The sequence below is a fragment of the Curcuma longa genome, chromosome 13 (genome assembly GCF_044706935.1).
Source record: "Curcuma longa cultivar G26 ecotype Majalengka, Jawa Barat chromosome 13, ITB_CL_G26_1.1, whole genome shotgun sequence".
NCBI classification, from domain to species: Eukaryota; Viridiplantae; Streptophyta; class Magnoliopsida; order Zingiberales; family Zingiberaceae; genus Curcuma; species Curcuma longa.
Window position 1 is genome coordinate 4704333 of NC_133873.1, and position 23115 is coordinate 4727447.

The 23115-nt window shown below is 34.9% G+C and overlaps 3 protein-coding genes across 4 annotated transcripts in view; all 3 read right to left on the minus strand.

Annotated features, from left to right (window-relative positions):
* Window positions 1–17849, minus strand: part of LOC141844363 (dihydroxy-acid dehydratase, chloroplastic) — a 75419-nt gene extending 57570 nt beyond the window's left edge. The window contains exons 1-14 of one of the 2 annotated variants that reach the window (XM_074732414.1): window positions 17218–17848; window positions 13307–13378; window positions 12611–12658; window positions 10972–11126; window positions 10681–10875; window positions 10497–10608; window positions 10340–10409; window positions 10212–10270; window positions 10007–10130; window positions 9840–9910; window positions 9078–9179; window positions 8470–8550; window positions 5707–5865; window positions 5376–5581 (exon numbers count right to left, since the gene is read on the minus strand). In XM_074732414.1, the coding sequence (XP_074588515.1) occupies window positions 5531–5581; window positions 5707–5865; window positions 8470–8550; window positions 9078–9179; window positions 9840–9910; window positions 10007–10130; window positions 10212–10270; window positions 10340–10409; window positions 10497–10608; window positions 10681–10875; window positions 10972–11126; window positions 12611–12658; window positions 13307–13378; window positions 17218–17799 (1881 nt within the window). In that variant the 5' untranslated portion in view covers window positions 17800–17848 and the 3' untranslated portion in view covers window positions 5376–5530. Of the gene's footprint in view, window positions 1–5375; window positions 5582–5706; window positions 5866–8469; window positions 8551–9077; window positions 9180–9839; window positions 9911–10006; window positions 10131–10211; window positions 10271–10339; window positions 10410–10496; window positions 10609–10680; window positions 10876–10971; window positions 11127–12610; window positions 12659–13306; window positions 13379–17217 lie in introns of those variants that run through there. The other variant, XM_074732415.1, reaches the window with a different exon arrangement.
* On the minus strand, window positions 276–3291 carry LOC141844211 (serine carboxypeptidase 3-like). The gene is made up of 7 exons (XM_074732241.1): window positions 2954–3291; window positions 2546–2714; window positions 2100–2219; window positions 1371–1514; window positions 1109–1259; window positions 667–755; window positions 276–587 (listed from the first exon to the last, which is right to left on the minus strand). The coding sequence occupies exons 1-7, from the start codon at window positions 3289–3291 to the stop codon at window positions 303–305; spliced, it is 1296 nt and encodes a 431-aa protein (XP_074588342.1). The 3' UTR covers window positions 276–302.
* A 742-nt stretch (window positions 17850–18591) lies between the features above and the next one.
* On the minus strand, window positions 18592–19469 carry LOC141843923 (transcription factor LAF1-like). The gene is made up of 3 exons (XM_074731942.1): window positions 19328–19469; window positions 19061–19190; window positions 18592–18946 (listed from the first exon to the last, which is right to left on the minus strand). The coding sequence occupies exons 1-3, from the start codon at window positions 19467–19469 to the stop codon at window positions 18592–18594; spliced, it is 627 nt and encodes a 208-aa protein (XP_074588043.1).
* Window positions 19470–23115: the final 3646 nt, after the last annotated feature.

Consider the following 23115-nt stretch of genomic DNA (forward strand, 5'->3'; position numbering starts at 1 on the left):
ATTTCCTACTCAAATGAGCATGTAAAGAAGTTAAATAATGAAGAGCAATACTCATTTAAAGGCGAAGTTTTGAGGAAATCATGCAGATTTCTCTTGCTCTCACATAAATACTTTGAATAATACCAAAAAACTCATCGATGATTCTTTACCAGCAAAATTTGGTTTCGGGAGGTTTTAAATATCTTTCAGCCCTTACATACACTCATATTTAACCAACTATTCATAGTTCTTTTTCATTTTATTTATTTTTTTGGAATAGACAACAATTTGGGTCTAAGCTGCAATTCATTGTACTTGCACAACTAAAGACAAACTAGCAGAGCCTTACCGAGCCAATTGCAGATTAAATCATATTCACCGGCGTACACAAGGAGCTTAATGCCATCCTCCAGAAGAGCAGGAATACCTACTTCCAAGTTCCTCATCCAGTCTGTCATCATGGCTTGATACACAGTAGTACTACATGAGACAAATTCTATGTCTCCAACTCCAAGGGCATCTCTAACGGACTTCTCGTTAAGGAACTTCTCCATGTTAGAGAAATCATAACATAGGCTTCCTTCACATTGCTTCCTAATGTCGTAATACTACATAAATTTTGTGAAGTGAAGTTAGCACACTTGCTTTCAGCATTAAAATTTAGTCAATTCGTTGCAATTTACTCACATTAACTTGTCCGATAAGCTTCATGATTGAGTTGAATATAGAATTGCAAACTACATATGAAGCTAAGCAGGAAGTTGTCCCAGATGTACCTGATAGATTAGATAGATCACCATCAATACCTTCACATTCGAAAGCATACAGACATGGAAACTTGAGGATTTGTAGTGCTAATTGCTGGGTTATAAATACAAATGACAGTACATAATGAAAATACTTCTGGAGTTAGGCTAATAGTAACATCAATTTACAAATGGTATTCACTTTGAAAATAGCTTGTGATTTGATACGATGGAGATAAATGAGATGCAACGCAAGTTGAGTTCAATTTTTGTTTTAAAAAAAAAACAATATTGTGAATGTTCAATCCAAAAGTGAAATATTGCTTCTAGAGGTAACTGAATAAATATTTCAAAATCTTAAAATGCAGGATAGGAATAGTTACCACAAAGTTTAATTGCTAGTTGGCATGCAGGATAGATCTTGTTGATCCGATCATAGTCCGATTTATGTATCAAACCATTATCTAATGCATAATCTGTGTATGCTTTGTATTGTATTTCAGGGTCAGTAAGCCCATTGCCAATAGCAAAGCCCTGCCATATTGTTCGTTCAGTCAGAAGTTTGTGAAAGAAGATAGGTGTGCAATGAACAAGACCTAAACTATTTTTCCTGAAAGACAAGACCTAAACTTAAAAGTGAACCACCTTCAAGTTAATGTGAATGCCTTCACTGGCCTTGTTTCCACGGTGAATTCGGCTTGCAAGAGCAGGGATATAGTGTCCAGCATATGATTCTCCAGTTATATAAAAGTCATTGTTCACATATTCAGGGTGCTCCTTAAAGAAAACCTGAGATCATAAAGTGACATAACTAATCTTAACTTCCAGAAAGAAAACCTGAGATCATTAAGTGATAATCGATATTAACTTCCAGACAAGATAGAGATCATAGAGATGACAGATTATGATATCGAAGTGGAAATAAATTACAATAAATCATAAAATCATGTGTCTTGTAGTTGTAATTGATAGTTTCTTTCAGTGTCCAATCGCTTCTACTGATTCAATAGGATCGACTAGTATTAATTGAAAGAACAATCAAACTGCACGGAATGTCAGTAACTACTAGGTTGATGATTCTAGATAAAGGATCACAAATTTCTGGTTCCGAGTCATATTATTGTCCTATTTGACAAGGAAAATCTGGAATGTCAACCATATATAATACTTGAATGCTATGCTTTCGCTTTTCCTTCAAAATGTATGTTTGAAATAAAAGTATTAAAGAATTCTCCTGAATTCCTCTACTTCAAAGTTTTTGGATGAGAAAAAGGACTGAGAATCATATGCCACAAAACAGTTTAAACTCTTGTATTTGTCTATGATGAAAATGCATGAAATCTCTACAGATGTTTTCGAGTACAACTTGAGTACCTGAAGAAAATCATATAGGTCATTGCTGACTCCAGCCTCATCATGTCGAATGTCACGTTTGTCTGTGGTATAGCTGAAACCAGTTCCAGTTGGTTGATCGACATATAAAAGGTTGGATACCTGTAAAATTGATCATCAAAACAAATAAAATAACAAACAGAAAGAAACCATCCATCTTTGTAATGTTATAAGGTGTTCAACTGGAGATGTGAAATGAGTTTTGGGATATTGCAGCTTATATATTTCTTGTTGCAACTTTACCTTTAGGCATAGAGTATTTGGGATTAAAGGTGCTGGCTCGAGAAATTTTCGTAAGACATAAACCAGTTCAATATGATTGCCTCTAAAGCATAATAGAAAATAAAGAATGGAATTTATGTGACAATCCACAAAGAACACATAGAAATGGTTAACCAAGTAATTACAAGTTGAAAAGGAAACCATACCTTATCCCACCCAAAGTCATTCCATACAAGTGACATGTTTTTGGCTACACTAAATGGACCGTTCTCGTAGAAAATGGCCAATTCACTGCTGCAACCAGGCCCTCCAGTCAACCAGATAACAACCGGATCGTCCTTGTGATGCCTCGATTCAAAGAACAGGTAGAACATTCTACACAAGATCGATCAAAAGAATCATTAGGACATTATCGTATCGGAGATCAGGAAGAACCGGAGCACAATGAAAAGCAATGCCCCAAATCTTAGAAAACTCGTAAAAAAAATCACAGCTTTACTAATGCATTACACGACACTTTAAACCAACCCAACTTCGCATCAAAAATCAAACTAGATCCGAAACGAACAGCAAAAACCCTCAGGGCAAAGGGGAAAGAGAAAAAAAAACCTCACCTTGCGGCGTGAGAATGCGGGAGAGCGTAGTAGCCAGCGTGGTGGCCGAGCTCGTCCACGGACGGATCCTCAGAAGACAATCCCGGCAGGCTGAACCGCTTCTCCACGAGTCTCCCGGGGGCGACCTCGCTGCCGCCAGGACGACGACCTCCGAGGGCGGAACTCTCTTTCGGGAGGAGGTTGAACGCGCGGATAAGCCTCTCGGCTTGCGGTCCCGGGAAGCTGGCGTGCGAGGGCAAATCGAGCTCCTGAGGCATCGCCAAAGCCGCATCGGCGAGGGCGAAGGAAGGGAACCCCGATGCGACAAAAAGGGCCAAGAAGAGGAAGAAAGGAGCCATCTTTGCTGAGGAGGAAGGCAATGCGAAAGGGGAATTTATAGGGAGAGAAGGATCTGAGCTGTGGAGGCGTATGTTGGAGAAGCCATTGCTTGCAGGAAAACTCTCGCCTTTGTCGTCCCGCGAGAAGCGGACCCAAGTTTAAACACTATTTTTATTTTATTTTATTTTATTTTAGACAAAAATAAAAAATGACCACTTTTTTATTAGAATAGTCCTCTTTTTTCATTAATCATCCAAACTTTTTATTACCCAAATTATCCCTCTTTACACCAGCCTATCCGAATCTTATAGCAGCTGCGCAAGTCAAATTTAAAATGAACTAAGCTATTAAAATAGTTATTTGAACCTGAATTTCTTTTATGAGCTTGAGGTTGGTTCAAGTTTGACTTGATCTTAATTCGTTTAGATGTTATCAAACTTTTAATTTAAATTTATTTATTTTTTTAATTTTTTTATAATTTTAATCTAATTTGATTGATTATTAAATTTGATAATATAAAATTATTTATTTATTTACTATATCGATGAGAATTTTAGTGATAACGATGATTCATAATTTTTGTTCATGAATATTGTTCACGAATAATTCATAATATTTATTCGTAAAAATTAATAGATTGAACACATACGTTCAATTTTATTCATTTAATTTAATAAATTATTTAAATTTATTAATTTAATTGATTTTATATATATTGAAAGAGTATAAAATTTTTATCAATATTAAATTTATTTATAAATAATTTATAATTATTATAATGTATGCACTGATGATGAAATCCTTTCTTTCTTTTTTTTTTTTTTTTATGATTATACTGTTTTCAATAAAAAGGGTGGAATTTTTTATGTTTTATTTTTGAGGAGCGGTTGAGTGTGTTATTAAATTTTCATTTAATTATTTATCACTGCATTGCACGCTAAGGCAACCTCAAATCTCCTTGCGTATATCCTTTGTAAATTAAGGGAAATCAAGCTAAATTAAGGGAATCTGAAAACAAAAATTCAAGCTAAATTAATGGAAATTAAATGTTAAAATCCGTAAAATAACATTTTTTAGAGAAGTTTCATTTTGAATTACATTTTGTTTTGTTTATTTATTTACCTTGCAAAGATATTTTCCATCCAAGGTTATCTCACCTTTAATTTTTAATTTTCCTCCTTAAACCTAATTACAAGTTGATTTGCAAATAAATTATAGTATTATTTAATGAAAATCAATTTTTAAAAAAGTACTTTCTATTCTTAAATAATTAAATTGGATCTCTTGTATCTTGATTTTATTTAAATTAACAAACTTAATTAATTAATCAGCTTAATAGTTGAAAAAAAAATAATCCATTCAAAACATTAGATATCTGAATTAACCAAAAAAATATAAGATGGCTTAAATGAATCCATTCCATACATATAAATGTGATAAATAAAATATATAAATTGATTTATAATTACACTATGAGTTATTTTTAATATGATTTACTTTATGCATGATGCTCAATCGAGAGGGGTTTAAATATCTAAACTTTATTAAAAAGTTATATCGTAATGGAAACGTTCTATGTAATTTTAACCATTATGCAATTTTAAATATCCACTTAATGGAGGTGCAAAGAGTCCCTAATTTAGTTATCTTTGTAAAATCAAACGATCGATATCATTAGTTTGTGTAGCAATATCAAAGTAATAAAATATGCAATGGGAAAAGAAGAAAAACAATGCTAGCATAAAGATTTAACGTGACTTATAATAAAGTTCATACCAAATACTATACAAGCATGAGTGCAGTTTAAAGATTGAAGAGATCTAGAGACATGCATCTCAATTCAAACTACAAATTGGGAATCTCTCTAAATGAATTTATTTATATAAAGTACAAGAGAGATTTTAGACAATTAAAAAAACAATAATTGTGGAGCAAAAATCCCAACAACTAGAACTTTAGCACAAGGAATTTGGTCTCATGAAACTAGGATATAACTTAGCACTATTGAGTCAACCTAGTTCCATCTATCAAGCATTGCAGACCACTTAACTGAATTCTATCTCACATTATTTCAAACTTGAACATTTTGAGACCCATAAGTAAATATTCTGGAAGATTTATTTTTCAAGAATCAAATTGACAGAGCTAAAACAAGATCCAAAATGTGCACAATCTCACTGCAAAATCTGAGGATACAAGACATATCTTGGAAGGTAACTTGCTAGGTTGAATTGTAGACGCAAAGGGTAAACGAGTTCTTTACTCATCTGTTACACATCCTCGCGAAGCAGATTGCACATTCTTGATGTACTGCAAGCAAAGACAATCGGCAATCAGTAAGGGGTAAATCTAAAATATTAAGGAAACAGGGGCTGACCGAACCAATATCACAACTTCCAACTCTAAAAGTTTAAACAATCCTGAATCTACAATACCTTGTGGAGAATTCCTCGGGTTGCTTTCAGAGGTGGTGGAGTCCAAATTTTCCTTCTCTCAGCTAACTGCTCCTCGGTCAAATGAACATCCATTCTTCGTTTCACCACATCGATGGTGATTATATCTCCGTTTTGGATGAGACCAATTGGGCCACCTTCCTGAAATGAGCACATCTCTTAGGGATCAAACAGTAGCAAGTATAATCAATTAATGTGACGTGTTTGTATGGACGACAGGAAAGACTACTTCATTCCCTATCAGCTATGATGCAATTTGTCACTAACACCACAATAGTATCGGCATGATACTAGAACAGTATATTTCCGATCAAAGACCGAAACTGAACACAGTTGAAGATTTGGAACCTTGGAGCCGAATGGTATCGAATTTTGATGATTTATTGGAATGATACATTTCGACTGTTTCGCCCGACATAATATGAGATTTTAAACCATGAGTTGTTTCCCCTTATATGAAATTTTTAGTTGTTCACTTATTCTAGCTTGTTCTTGTGATACTTGTACTTTTTTTAATTGACACTTTCCTTTAAGTTGCTTCCCCTTATATGAAATTCTTGGTTGTTCACTTATCTGGCTTGTTCTTGTGATACTGGTTGATAATGAATTGACTAGCGAGAAACTTTAAAAGTGATGAAGACTAGGATAGTCATTTAAGAAATCATAAAACCTATTGGGGGCACCAAGGAAAATAGTGGCAAATTATATTGAAACATCCAACGTGATGATGGTGAAAACATTGAGCAACCATGTAAACTGACCTTCAGCCACATGCTCTCAAGGACTTTTAGTTCATTAGAGAGTTACATGTATACTGGGACAAATGTCCATGCACTTGAGTGTGGATGCTTTTTTGTTGAAGTGTCTTATCCCAAGTGGTAAGCATGGAGACATGTATTGCCTGAGGTTCCGGGTTCGAGTCCTCTTAACAACATGTAGCTGTTGACTGAGGTGTTGTTTCGGCAGTAGGCTCTTATCAACATAATGGTACCGTCCCTCCAAAAAAATCCCTTAGGGAGTTTTCTAATATGGGGTCATTTCGGCGATGGGCCGGTCACTATAAAAAGTTTACCCAATACAATTTTTTTTTCCCCGGGGGCATAGCTGAGTTGGTTACGACGAAGCAGATTTGCAAAAGAGGGCAAGGATTCAAATCTCGATGAAACCGAGCAATACTCTCCTCCGTTGTGACCAACTGCAGTTTCTCGATTTACCTCCTCACAGATGGTCGTGGGGCCGACCGTTACCATGTGAGACATTTACCAATTTCTATGTCATTGCATAGGTAGGACAACAAATCACTCAAGTGAGATTATATATTTGTGAGATTATGGGACTGACTACTATGTTTCACCATAATGACGTGTTAAAATTGTAAAAAAAAAAGTATGATAAGAGAATAATGTGTTCAACTATTGTAAAGTGATAACCTTGAGAACAAATAATGTAAGCTTAAATATGACAGTGCCTAATTGGTAAAACATAGTAGTAACATAATGTTAACTTGATTATCTGTTGATTGTTGATTCTTCTTGGATGGATTTTTCTCACTGATATAAATACTGCGCTTCTTTCTTGACCTCACTTTGCATTGTGTTCTCACATACTAGAGTTTTTAGGCTCCAATTGTAGGTTGATTATTGAGTTGATTGCATGGTATTTTTGTGGCTCTCTAGAGATATGCATTTAGTTTAGTATTTTTTTTTCTCTAATTTAGTGTAGATCATGTGCGTGAGCAATGTCTCGGTGTGACTGAGTGGACATGGTGGGCCAAATGAACCAAGTGGTTTGACCGAATAATTATCTATATTAGAAAGACATTTTATTATTTTGAGCACCTTCATTATCGATTATTAATAATATTCCTATAAACCAAATATATGAAAACATAACTTATCTAATGAATTTCATAAATAAGGAAGATACACAACGAATTGAGTGGTTCAGTTAGCTAAGTGGACCCAATGAGCCAAGTTAACCAAGCAAGCCAAGCAGACCAAACGAATTAAGCAGTTAATGATCCCAATTAGCTAAGCGGACCCAATGAGCCAAGTTAACCAAGCGAATTAAGCATAACATTATCTATTAATAGGAAGAACATTTTATGATTATGAAAACATCCATTGCAATTCTATGATTATGAACATATATGTCTATTACGATAGTAGAATACTCTAATAGACCAAATATAGGAATTTTATAGTCCAAACATAGGAATGAAAAAATGTTTTATCTATTCAATTTCATGCACAAATTAAGACAGATTCCTGTTCTTATTTCACTCCCTTACAATTTCATTTCCTAGGAACAAATATTCTATTCTATATAAATTTCATACCATTGACCAAATATAGCATTATTCTTCTCGTATGAAAAGGTCTACTCAATAAAATAGTGACATCAAGTTACAAAGTGACATCAATATCTCATATTTGAGAAAATACTGAAAATGTAGAATATGTAACAAAACTTGTCTGCATTCTGCAGATATGTTGTGAATTTATTCCTACTAAATGAATATCTTGATCTTGTGATCTTGTCTTCCACACATTTGTTGGTTCAAATGGTTCAAGAAAATAAAATAATTTTCTCAACCAAAAATAACTAAGGTGCTCAAACACTTTATTTCAGGATAGCAAATTAGTACTCCATGTAATATTTACCCTAAGAACATTTAAGGACCATGGAATCAATGGTATCTCAAGGTAAATTTTGCCACTAAATATAGAAATGAAAATCAAATACCTGTGCTTCAGGGCATATATGGCCTACAACATACCCATGGGATCCTCCAGAGAACCTACCATCAGTCAGCAAGGCACATTCCTGTGCACAAATGAAAACCAGAAAATGATAAAGACCTAGCATTTGGATGACTAACAGACAATAAGCATTAAAGAAGCCAAGAGGAGAAAACTAATCAAGAGCATCATTTAGATTTTAGATCACCAATTCTTGAAGAATTTATCATCCAAGGTTTATAAAGATTTTGGAAGCTTAATGATTTGAGAAGGTTGAAAAAATGGACGAAGGTTGATATTCGTCATTGCAACAAGATCATAAATATTAGATCATACCAACAGTAGAAAGCAACAATGATAATGACAAGTAAACAAGCTTGTGGTAACATTGCATTTGAATTTTGTTTGTTTTATATAAATTTTGATAGACACAGGCCATTATCCTATTGAAGATCAAATTGATTCTGAAGATGTTTTTTCTGTCAAATTTACCAGATAAGAGTGACACTCCATTAAACACTAAAGCCCCAAATAAATGAAATAGAAAATAAGTAACCAGCCAAGGTCTTTAACTGTTAGGAAACAAACAAAGAAAATATGAAGAGAATGTACCTTCCCAAGACCAGCACCCATTATAGCACTAGTTGGTGTTAACATTTCAGGCATACCTGGTCCACCCTTGGGTCCTTCCCCTCTGATGACAATAACTTTACCCTGTTGTGCATCAAAATGCAAAGATTTATTGGTGCACAGGAACCATAACAAACATAAAGACAAACCAGAAAACACACTACAATAAGTATTTGAAACAAAAAATCTAGTTACAAAAATGTACATCAGCAAAGATCGACACTGGTTGGTCATCAGAGACCAACTGATAAGCATTTAAACAAAATCCCTATATACAACCAAGGCCGATTACTTGGATTACTCAGGAAAGACTGCAAAACTTAAATAGTATACTTGTTTTGTAACATTGTTTGGTGAAAGTAGTGCAATTGGATGCTTATTAAAGCTTAAACTACATTTGAAGCAACTTAAGGGGCATCAAAAACAGAACACAACCTCCATCAAAGGATATTCACATTTATCATACTAATGCATCAGAATCCAATCTGACAAAATTTTAAATGCACTATACTCCAGTTGGCCTCCTTGCAACTTCATTGATTTGATAGGTAAGCTCCATAATGACAAAAAAAAAATATTAGCTACAAGCTTCATACATTTGAAAAACCAAAAAATATCTAACTTTCATAGATATATACAAATATACAATCAGGTGCACGTCTGGATATTTGGTGCGGTGAAATGAACAGAAACAAGGCCAGCAAAGGAGAGAACTCCAGAGAAACAAAATGTTAAATTGATTACCTTGAAGTTCAATGGGTTTTCTGAAATTGCTGCAATCATTGACTCCTCCCCCTCAAAAACAAGAGCAGGACCTACCAATCACCCATTATTTTGCTATTGAAAACTTGTTTAAATCCAAAGATGATGAAATTGAACCCAACAGCAAGATCAATCCATGTTAATTATACCAGAGAAGAACAACCCTTCTTTCCCAGTAATTTTAGCCACAGAACCTTCAGGAGCAAGATTTCCATAAAGTATCTGAATGTGACCTGTGGCCTTGATAGGGTTCTCAAGCGGTCTTATAATTTGCTGTTTTTATCACAACAAGAGCTAACAATGGGTATTGGATCCAGGGAAGTAACTTCAGAGGATTAATGTTCAGAATTCTACCTGTCCTGCAGTTAAAGCAGGGAAGAGTTCGGCATTTTCTGCAAGTGTTTTCCCTGTGACTGGAAGTGAAAATGCATTTGTTAGACTGAATACAGAAAACAATAGCATTTCTGCTGGCGTACACTAACCAGTCATGCAATCTCCATCCAGAAAGCCTTCCTCCAAAAGGTACCGAATCACTGCAGGTGTCCCTCCAATCTGCAAAGATATCATACAACATTATGATGTTTAACTGCTATTCATATCAAGAGACAAAGAAGCAAAGAAATTAGAAACAAGTCATGCCTTGTGTAAATCCTCCATCACATACTTTCCACTGGGCTTGAGATCAGCAAGGAAAGGGACCTTATCACTAACTTTCTGGAAATCATCCAGACTTAAATGCAAGCCCACAGACCTGCAGATATGGCATGTATCAAATTGCAAGAAGTCTCTTCTAAATTAGTTTTTCTAAAGAAGCCATACCCACCTAGCTATAGCAATTAAATGTAACACTGCATTAGTAGAACCTCCTAATGCCATAACAGTAACCATGGCATTGCGTAATGATTTATCTGTTATAATGTCTTGAGGCTTCAAATCCATTTTTAGCAATTCCAATAGATACTTCCCAGCTAAACGGCACTCATCTAACTTCAGTGGATCTTCTGCAGGTGTTGATGAGCTTTCAAGTTTATAAAAAAAAAAATTATATTCAGCTGTAGTAGAATGAAAGCTCAGGATTGAACCTATGATAAAATTTCTAAATTATAATTTATACCTGTAAGGAAGTGACATGCCCATTGTCTCAATAGCAGATGCCATAGTATTTGCAGTATACATGCCTCCACAAGCCCCAGCCCCGGGGCAGGAATTGCGTACCACATTCATTCTTTCATCGTCATTTATTGACCCGCTAACATATTCTCCATAACACTGAAAATGCATCAGCAATTACTTGAGGCTTACATCAACTGTTCTAGATTGTGTCCACAAATAAGATAAGTCATCAACCATTAAATTGATCTAGAAGCACAGAAGTATAAACTTTTACACTCACAGAATGCCAATTAAAAGCTTCAGATTCTGCATCAATTAAAACAAAGGGCAGAAAATATTTAAAAAGAGTTTTGCTTGTCACAGAATATCAACCTACACATTATTTGAGCATCTTATCATTTCAATAAGCATTATTAATTCCAATTATGTAACAGAATACCAGGAAGGATTTCCTCCTTTCGTTGCATTTACTGGTTTGCAATGAGATAAGCTGTCAAGAGTTGCTAAAACGTGAAACAATGTCCAAGCACAACACAGTACGTCAAAATCTTGAAATTTTAACTGAGAGAAAATTCCATGAATATTCATATCAATTACTACAGATCCTGTTTGAGTGATTTGACTAAGTTCAAAATACCAAAAAGTTCACTCCACTAACTCTAAAAGAAGTATATTCCACAAACAAAGTAAATAGTAATATAAATTCTAAAAATTTCCTTGTTACATAGAATCATCAAGCAAACCAAAACAACTTGTATTTCTGAAAAAGAAAGTTCTAAACCGTCATGAAATTGTTTGAGTTGTATGTAGTTTATCTGGAATTTTACTCGCTAGCCATTTTCCATTAACCCCTTTCAACATTTTATTAGGGTTATATATTACAAATGCAATGTTTTTAGAGTACAACATGCAACTTTTTTTTCATGGTTTAAAATCTCATCGCACCGTGCTAGGTGAATCAGTTGAATTGTATCATTTTCTAATAAATTACCGAAACTCGATACCACTCAATATAGACAATATCTCCTTCCTCCTTCAACCAATAATCTGTCACTGACACCATGCATTGAAATGTCAGCATAATACTGAAATAGTATTGTCTCACTGAAAGATCAAAACTCTTACACAGCTCAAGATTTTGAACCTTACTTTTTTTACATCTAAAATTTGCATGTACATTGACCACACACATGGAAAGTGTTCCAAATATTTCAGCTAATTACCAAACACCTTGCAATTGAAATTCATCATCATTCAACTACTTTTTTATAAAAAAGCTTATTTCTAAGAGAGCAATAGAGAATAGTCAAGCAGAAAATGAAATGCTACAACAAATGAATATGACTGCACCTTTTTTTCAAAGCATAAAAAACAGCAAACCAAATTCATAGCACGAGATCGATTTAACAATTTTATCTCATCAAATCAATTGAGGATAGGTTTCTAATTGAAGGAATTGAGAATATAATAAAAAACTAAGATATATTAGACAAAAGGAAGGACAAAATATAATAAAAGAAAACCAAATCCCATGAATGACGAAATGTCAAAGCACAAAACAATTACTCTTCAAAGCATAGACATACAACAACAACAACAAAAATTTCTAAAACAATGCATCATCTCCATAAACTACATACCTGAAATGCAGAAACTATATCATAGGTACTTCCATTAAAGTGCCCAGGCTGCAAGAAAATAGAGAACAATAAACACACAAACTGAAAGATATTTGACTAGTTGGGCACAGAAGAAACACAATTATTCCCCAAACTCCACGAAGAAAAATCAAAAATTATCAGAAAAGCCTACAAAGAATATATCCAGTGATATTTTCATATTTCTAGACCAATATATGTTTCTGCCTTCGGTCTATGAAATTTCCTTGTGTTACCAAAGAAATTTCTCTTCTTGTCAAATTCAATTCTGCTTGGCTTTTATCAGCCATCCACTTGCACAATATCCCAACAGGACTGCCAGTCTCCTGGACTTGTCACATTCCAAAAAAATTGCTTGTCTTGAGGTTTATTTAATGCCTAAAACCCCTCATATATGCTGCATTTGCTTGTTAAAAACTATACTGCATATAACCTCCTGGAATCAGCTGACCAGCCACCTTCATATCTCAGTCAGATCATGCTCTGTCCAGGAATAAGTGTTATTTTTTGCTTCTATTTGGCCCTAAACAAAATTCTAGATAGGGGTTACACCCAAGCATGACAGATCTATATTCCTATTTGTCCTTCCTTAGACTCGTCGTTAGACTCGTCATTAGAATGTCCTTCATTAGAAACAAGGATTTATCATACAGAAAGTTTGTTATCAGCATTTCTTACCTTGATAGTTCCACCATAAACCATAATGCTTGGTCGATTGAGTCGTCCCATAGCCATAATTGTACCTGGCATCTATGAAGCCAAAAGGCACAGATTCAATTAGTTAAAGCTGAAACAATCGTATGCATAAAATTCACTTTATATAATATAATCAGCAGATAAACATTTGTCACAAGTGAGATCAACTAGTGGTCAATTTTACACAGATATGACAAATATTCTTTCAGGAAAGCAACCATCTGGAAGACTTGGTTTCAATAAATTTAGTCAAAACTGGAACAATATTCATGGAACCTTTTAAGGTTAACAAGTGCATCAAGTAAAACGTCTCTCACAATGTCTGGCTTACCCTGAGCATGTTGCAGAATAGCAACTCCATAACCATTGAACTATGTAGGAAAAAAAACCTTTGTCCATCAGATTTAAAATTGATAAAGGAAATTGATAATCTCTTACCGATTTGCACCAATTTCACTTCAGTTCATATTGATTAATTCTCAATCCGACTTTGATATTTGCCCAATTTGAATTGGTATATTTCCCTTTAGAATATTAATATCTATGTATTTCCTTTTATGATATGTTGCAATACTATAAAACAGTGTGGCATGTTTGATTTGAAAACCATATATTGAAAGAAGAATTATTCCCACAATTATCAAACTTTAATTGGTATGAGAATCATCATCTCGTCTTATCCTTTTGAGAGCGCCAAGACCACAAGGACGGCCTCCATTCCCTCCTATACCTATCAATCTTGCTCCAAACTTTTCGCTCAAGTTGCCCTCGCCTACTTTGCTATCCTCCAACACATGGTTCTTAATCACCACTACATCAAGGTCAAGATCTAGATGAACAAGATACTCATTGGCGCCCACCCTAGAATCTCTCTAATCCAACCAAACTTATTTATGTCCTCACATCAGCAAACTTATCTATGTCCTCACATAATCTAGTTTGCTTCCGTATTTTTCTTAATAAGCTCTAGGTGACTTGCACCAGTTGCAGTCGCGAGGAGCACAAACATGATGTTACATCATTATATCTCTCTTTAGCGATGAGTCATATTAGCCACGTCAATAATCCTGTTATTCTGACTACGAGACATGTTGATCTGACCGTAAGACACGCTGATCAACTGCAGAACATGTGGATTGCCTACTCTGGTGATAGGCAATTACAGAGAATTTATGGATGTGCTGCAGGTATCCTGTCAATCCCAAAGTTAATACATATCACTTGGAGCTGTGTGTGTCATCTAATCGAGCATTAATAATCCAAAACATATGCACATCTGATCATTTTCTTTTGCAAACTCAAGCAGCTTACAACACCTTAGTTTGAGAGGTCGTGTTAAAAGAGAGATTATTTAATAATCTTCAATTGATGTGAACAAATTTCATTTAGATTCATCTCCGATTAATTCTCAATCTACCTCTGATATTTTCTCAGTTCGCTTTGATATAATTCCATTTAGAATAGAAGCATAGATGTATTTCCTTTTATGATATTTCACAATTTCTATAAAATAGTTTGATGCTATTACGAAGAAAATAGATATTGAACGAAGAATTATTCCCACAAGTATTAAATTTTACAAAAAATATAGCAACATATGATCAACAATATACAATTCACTAAATGTTTGTAGCAATGAAGATAGTCATAAATGGTCATTTTGGATCACATTTAATTTGTAGATGGCACAAAAGTTAAAATAATTTCAATTCCCTTCAAAAGCTCAAATTGATGTCTAGATCATGACAATGAATCTTCTATATGCTCAAACTAGCTCAAACTAACCCCTTTTTATGCACCCAACCACATGGTCCATGTAACTATCTGCAATAAAGAAATATTTAATAATCATTTAAGTAACAAACCGTTAATCTTAATTATTTAGCACAAGGAACGACAATTTGACATGAGGACAAAATTGCACTATTATTAAAGTATGATTAACATAGGGAAATTGGGATCCCTTTTAAGAACTTAAAAACTAAAAAAAATTTAAAAATTTAGGAAAGCAACAATCCTATAAAACTAGATCAATTCGGAATAAGCTCCATATTATCTAAGCAAGATCATTACCAAATCAAAAACTACCTTGATTAATTTATTTTCCTAATTAAAAGAATCTACCAAAATAACCTTTTTCAGACTCATAACTTTTAAAATTAAATTCCTAATTTGTAAATTTCTCCTCAGTATGGAGAACTCAACCTTATACAAGTTGTATGCATCTTTTTTTGGCCATCATTTGCAAGCACAAGGAAAAATTATTCACCAAATTTGTTCAACATGGTATTTTGATTATCTTTCCTTAGGCATCCCTTTCATGAATAAGGTATTGTTGTATCTTCTTTCTTCATCCTATTAATATAGACTAGGAATTAATTTTTAGAAGTTTTAGAATTTGAAAAGTTTATTTTGGTAGATTCTTCTATTGATTAATTTTTAGTTTATTCGATTTTGCTCTTAGGGAGCTAAATGTTCTTTGAGATGCTGAGTTGTGAAGGAATCTTTAGGATGCTCAATTAAAGGAACATCAATCATAGGAGAGAGACACTAAATACGTTAAGAGTTATAGTGAGTATATGATTACTGCAATGTTAGAAGTTTTCTAGTGGGAGTAGTTCATAGAGAACTAGTATTTGTACTTCCTTATAGTTTCTATGGTCCGGAGAGAAATCACCAAGCGCAGGAACTATCTGCTGTAGAGCTAAGATTGGCTTCATCTCTAAATCTTTAATTTGTCCTAGAAGTTGCTCATAAGGTAAGTCATCAACTGACTTTTCTAGAATCATATATTTGGACTTATTCCCAAAGGAGAAATGAATCAATTAAGGAAAGGTTTCGGCTATTGTTTCTTGGTACTAGGTTTGACATTACTCCTAAATCTTTCTTTTCTCCTTTAGTGAGGGTTTAAGGGTTCCTTTGTCATCACAATGTATCACCAATGTAAGAGACCATCTAATAGGCAGAAGAAATTTCTCTCTAACTAGAAGGGACTTAAGTGGAATACAGGCGGATGATGGTCAGGCAATGTGGGATGCATGAGTAGTTAAGATGAAGTAGTGTAGGGGAAGGCAAAGTTACAAACACGTAATTAGAAATTCTGCTTTGACACCACTTGATACAACATAAGAAACAATCTCGCATATAGAATAAAAGTAATGAAAAGGATATTATTAATCTGATCAATGAGCAATGATTAATAGGGGGATTGGGATTTCTTTTAAAGAGAATAAAACTAATAAGAAGAATTGTATTAATATGAAAAATGATTAATAGTGGGGATTGGAATTTCTTCTAAAGATTCCAACCGAAACAAAATTAGAAATGAAGTGAAATATTCAGGAAAGAAATAATCATTTAGCTGAAGGGACTTGATCGAATTTGGAATAAATTCCTCATTCCCTAAGCAAGGTAATAACCAAATCAAAATCATCTTGAGATAGTCTTAGAGCAACTTCAATTATCCTTATTGTTGATCACACTGGATGGAAAAAGTATTAAGCTGGATGGAATCACAATCGCTGGCAAAGCCAATTTGAACAGCCAATCTAGTTCTCATAGGTCCCAGTGAAAGTGGAGAAGGTCAAAGTTCTACTTTATCATATTTTTAGTTATGAGATGGGTAATATCTGATATATGGTTCCATTTCATCTCTTAGGGCCTCTCCTTCCTTTCCATATGTTCAGAACAAATTTTTTCCTTTAGCATTTTCCTATAAAAAGCCTAGATCTTAGTTCTGTTATTTTCTCCTCTTCAACCTTCTTCCGTCTCTCTCCTACCGAAACAGAAACTAGTATGGATACACTGGAACCTAAAAACAAGTAAAATCAGTACAAAGAAAAATGAATGAGGAAAGATATAAGTGAGTCCAGGAAGAACTCAAGAAAGCTCACATTTTTATCGCATCCTGGAATGGAAATGTTGCCGTCATACCACTGTGCTGCCATTACAGTCTCGATACTGTCGGCTATAAGATCCCTCGACTGCAGACTATAGCACATTCCTCTGGTTCCCATCGAGATAGCATCGCTAACGCCAATGGTGTTGAATCGGAATCCAACCATGCCAGCCTCGCGTACGCCATCGCGGACGGCCTCGGCAAGACGGAGAAGGTGCATGTTGCAGGTGTTACCCTCGTACCACACGGACGAGATCCCCACCTGGGGTTTGTTCATGTCGTCATCTGAGAGGCCAACCCCGTATAGGATGGCTTGAGACCCGCCCTGGGACTTGGGCTCCGTAATCCGGGAGCTGAAGCGGTTGAGCTTAAGGGGAATGGGAGGAATCTCTGGTGCCGGAGGTGGGGGGCTTTCGACGACTTGCTGGCGCTCGTAGGACGACGAAGCGGACACGCGGAGACGCTGAGGGCGGCGGCAGGAGAGAAAAAAGAGGCGGCTGCATGTGGGGGAGGCGTTGGTGGTTGGAGAAGGATAAGGACGGAGAGATCTCGTCGACGAGAGAGCTGAGGACTGCATGGGGGCGGCGGGGCGGCGACGACGACGAAGACACGAGAGGGAGAGTGGCTTAGAAGGGGTTTTTAGAGTTTGGGGAGAAAATTGAACCGTTGGATGTGTAAAGTGGAGAGTGGAGAGCGGAGAGGATGGAGGGGAACACGTCAGATATCGTACGTATCACGTGAGGCGCTGCGACAAACGAACCAACCGAAGCGGCGGAGCCGTTCGTTCGGTTGATTTGATAGATAAAATTCCGAAGGGGTTAGGTAGACTCGATTACGGTTCGAGATACGGTTTGATAATTCTGAATCGGTTTGTGATAGATTCGCATCATTAAAGTAAGGATATTCTGAGGATAAAAAATCTAAAAGAACACCATTTTAATTTTTTTTTAAATGTTCTTTTAACATAATTTACATCCTTTTGATTTTTTTACTCTATTTTTTTCATTGAGCACACTAACGAGCATAGTGAAATGAAATGAGCATTCTTACCACATCTTCCTCTCGTGACTTTAGAATCCTTGATGGTGAATCATCTTCCAACATTCCAAATTTCATTTTCCAATAAGTTTTGATATGAAGAAAACTAAAAGGTATATTCATAATTCTTAGCCATCCACGTCTCAATTATATATTCTTAATTTTTTTATATGAATCACTTACAAATAGTTTGCTTACCCTTATTCAATTAGATTTTTTTAAAAATAAACTCTTAAACTATAAAAATAAAATAAAATGATTTCTCTGTAAATTTACTCTCAAGATCCAACAAAGATCTGCTAAGTGCTGCCAAATCTGAAACCATTTCAGATCATTCCATAATGTCGTACTGTCCATCGAACTGCAATGATCTCGATCCACAAATCTCTTCGATACTGGAATTCTTGCACTGCCACTGGTTGCTCACTGCATCTTCCAAGTTGAACAAGCAGCTGTCCCAATTGGCACCATCAAAGGATAACCATTCAGCGAACTGAATCTTCGAAGCGTGCTCCTTCTCCGTTCCTACTTCCCGGCCTTTCGGGGAACCACCTGCTGCAGTTGGTGTGATGTGGCCGTTTGCTTCTTCGCGCACTCTTGTGATCTTCTTCTTCAAGTAGGAATTCCAGTGGTTCTTCACTTCGTTGTCGGTTCTTCCAGGCAGGTGCGTTGCTATTTGTGACCACCTGAAAATGTTTACAAAGTTCAAGTTTTTGAGTTAGAGGCATGTTTCAGTATCTAGAACTCTGACACCTTTATGAAGTCGATTGTGAATTACACATGCTATCGAAATGACTTACTTATTCCCAATCTTGGCCTGGAGTTTCACAATTGTTTCCTCCTCTTCTAGAGAGAATTTTCCTCGTTTCAATCCGGGCCTGAGGTAGTTAATCCACCTCAGTCTGCAACTCTTTCCATTTCTTTGCAAACCTACCAAAGAATGTGTCAAACAGATAAAAGCCAAGCCAAGCTAGAATATCAGAACACACTATGAGGCACTGCTGCAAGGCAATTCATGATCGTTATCGTCGTCTTGGTCGCAACGAGCTAATGCAGGAGGAGCTCACCAGCTTTGGCAGGAACTGCACTCCAACAGCTGACACCATGCTTAAGGATGTGGTCTTTGAGTTTCTGGTCCTCATCAGGTGACCATAGGCCCTTCCTGTGCTCCACCTGTGGCTTCTTGAGGTACCTGCACTCCATTCTCATCTTGGCTTAAGGCTGATGATCGAAAGCATTGAGTTTAGGATTTAAAGGGCTGTTCACCATCATTTTCAAGTCTCTGTTTAGGACTACTGAACTAGTTTATTATGCGCATGCGATAAAAGAATTGCTAAGAACACTAAAGAAATGTTACTCTAATGGTTCTTTGACTTGGCTCGATTTGTAACCATGAGTTGAATACTATTGTTCCTTGAGAATCCAATGCTTTGATGAAACGCTGGCTTGGTTTTCTGCAACTATTCTTGAGGCCTTTGATCTTAAGACGTGCACGTTTAGCCAAAGAGATGAAAGGTTGTTTGGTAATGACTCGTTCATTTAATAGGACAACCGAAATCTATCAGTAGGCTTGCATAAAGGTCACCATATCTCTTGCGTCCGTACTTGTTTTGCAACCATCCTTCTATCGAATTTGATCTAATTAATTTAGCATTCACTAATATATTATTCTAGTGCCAAATTATTTTACGAAAGGTAGCATTGAGGCAGAAAGGCAACCTCCCCTCTCTCCCATATTTGTCATTCCTCCACATAGCTTCTTCATCAAGTAGCTCTCCCTATCTTGCCATCCTCTACTTCATCATTGTTACCACATCTTATTGGCTATCAATGTCAACTAATCTCACTGTATATCTGAATAAAAAAATAAAAGACAGTTGTGGCTCATGAACTTAGAAGATCAGAACTTAGAAGCATCTTAATTAGGGAGTTGTTTATGACCATGTTTTTTCAGAATATTTCTTCTTTTCTTGATGATTTAAGCCAACATACTCAAACCAAAAGATGAATTTTTTTTCTAAAGGCAGATTCTATACAGTAAGATTAGTGAAGCATCAAACTGCACATAATATTATTCAAGAAATTAGTATTTCTTTCTTCATTGACTTTTAAAAAGTCAATAATAATAATAATATTATAATATTATTTTATTTATAGAATGTACTGATGATAAATACCTTCTGCTAGTGGACAACACCAACTCCAGAACAAACTAATTTTCTGTCATCAACCTAATCTTTTGTTTAATAGTACACTAAACTGTATCCATGAAGTTTCTTAGTTAGCCCACACCATTTTGTTTATTTTGAAAGCTACAAGAGTTTTTTTTTATGCTCTTTTCCTTAATGACAAGGACTTCCTGTCTTGAATTGAAAACAAAACAGACAAGCAAACCATGTGCTATTAGAGCAGGATCGATCTGTTCATAATTTTAGTAATTAAACATATTCTTCCATGCATTCTTTTTTCCCCCTAAAGAATCTTCCAATCTGAAAGCTTAGAACAGACATAATATTGCGATTGTTTAGTGATACAATTATATTTGATGCTAAGCTTATGTGAAAAACAGACAAACAAACAAAGAACTCAGCTAATTATTACCAAGAAAAATAATGGAGGTGTGGAATTCAACCAAAGTGTTTGAGTTTGAAATCAAGTGAATTGAAGAAGTGAGATACTTTCAAGCTAGGTCTTCTTGTAGTGGCTTTGGGAGAGAAACAAAGAATAGAAAGAAAGAAGTTTGAGAAACACCCTTAGCTTGCTACTTTCAAGTTTTCTTAAGATCTTTGGGACTCTTGCCTTGCCTTCCAAATGTGCAGGATGTTTATCCATTTAAGAGTCAGTTCTATAAGCAATGGGGTTGACAAATTTTGGGATAGCCTCCAAAATATGCATGTGAAGGTCTAGAGAGAATGCAACCACTGAGTATGTAGAGAGAAGAGGTGCTAGCTCGATCCTTCCAACCCTTCAGAGCATAGAATGCAAGAGATATCCTCAAGTGTCCACTCTCTTTCTCAACGGTATGTTTGAGTGTTTAATATATCTTTGAGCCATATCATCTTGGAACCAAGAATGCCAAAGATAAATGTTCAATGATCTTGTTTCTTCATACTGGATGCTTAACTTAGCTGACAAAAGTCCCTAGCTCATTATGACCCAAATATGCTTCCATAGTGTCCACCAAGCTCAAATTGAGAATTCGATAACATATAAACGAATCAATCTCAATCCAAGATTGAACCAAGTCAAGTTTGAGCAATCGTTTCAACGACTTAGTTCATTTTATACTTAGTTTAGCTTCACTTAATTACCTTATCAAATAAGCTTAAATAACATAAAATTGGACTTAGCTTAGTTTGTTTACGATCCTAAGTATTACCCTAATAACTGTGTTGTAACATCTATCTAGAATACTAAAGCCAAAGAATTTTATACCTTTTCATAGTTGTGAGTTTCATTGTACTCTCCACACTTGATCTATGTTGGTGTTTTTTTAGTTGTTCAATTGTCCATATTGCTCAATCATCCCTTCCTGTGTTGCTCAAGGGTATCCTCTTTGTCATTTTGAACTAGGAATCTCCTCCCTCCTCGCCCTTAATGTGTCATGTCCCTAAAAATATTTTCTTCCATCAAATTGTTTAGTCTTCTCACATCTTCTAACATCACACTAGGTTTTTTAAATTGACATCAAATATCTAACTCTTAAAATCAACTAATTTTAGGGATGACCGACTTGATCTCGTGAAAATTTTTCCACTTACCACTAGAATAAATCTGAAAGTGCTCGTAACGAGCAGATCCAACAACTCAACTTTATTAGGCCCAACCTCCCATTAAGTTTTCTTCTTACCTCTTCCTATGACACTTCTCATGCTCTAGTGAAACAATCATAACAACCTCCACTAGTCCATCCACCTTATGGGAAGATTCTATTAGACATGATCTTCCAAGTGTTGGAGGATGACAACTAACCCTTCCTCAAAGGCCATTTCACTTTTCTCTTTTTTCTTAAATACATTTCTTTTATAAAAAAAATAGCATAGTGAATATTGTTTTTTAATGATTTAATAAAGTAAAAGAAAATTGGATCAAATATTAAAAATACAATTAATTCACTAAAATCCAATCTTCTATAGTGTTTTTTTCTAAAAAATATTGTAAATATAAAACAATTTTTATATACATTTTTAGAATATTTTTCTTAAAAAGCTTTATAGTTATAATTATGTAATATTTTTAATTCAATTTTACTCTTACGAAATTGAGATTTATAATATATAAATTTAACATAAAATGAAGTTTTATAAAAACAAAGTAAAAAAAGTTTGCATTATTTACTCATGTTAATGAAGCGATAAATGTAAGAAATGTCCTTACTCAAGAATTTAATACAGAATTAATTCCTACTGTTAAAGTAGAGTGACATTTTTTTAGAAATAAAAAATATATATACAATTCAATAATTTCCAATTTTTTATCTTTCCAAATAATTACCTAAAATTATTTAGAATTATATTTTCATTTTTATAAAATCAACAACCAACTACCTCCTGTTGTACTACAACAGTGCACATTAAATATGAACATTCAATCTATTTCCTCCTCTTTCTGTATATATATATATATATATATATAAAGAAGATTTCTGTTATATTATTTATCATATATTGTTTTACTAATATTGGCCTGCTACTGATAAAAATCCTTGTAGGCCACAAAAAAATTATTTCTGAGAAATTCAATCACAATAGGAGGAGGAAATTGCTAACCAGTTCTTCAATAATTCCAAGCAAATCATCCAACACAGGGAGTCCCTGTCAAGTCACCAAAACTTTCATTCAGCAAAGGCTCTGAA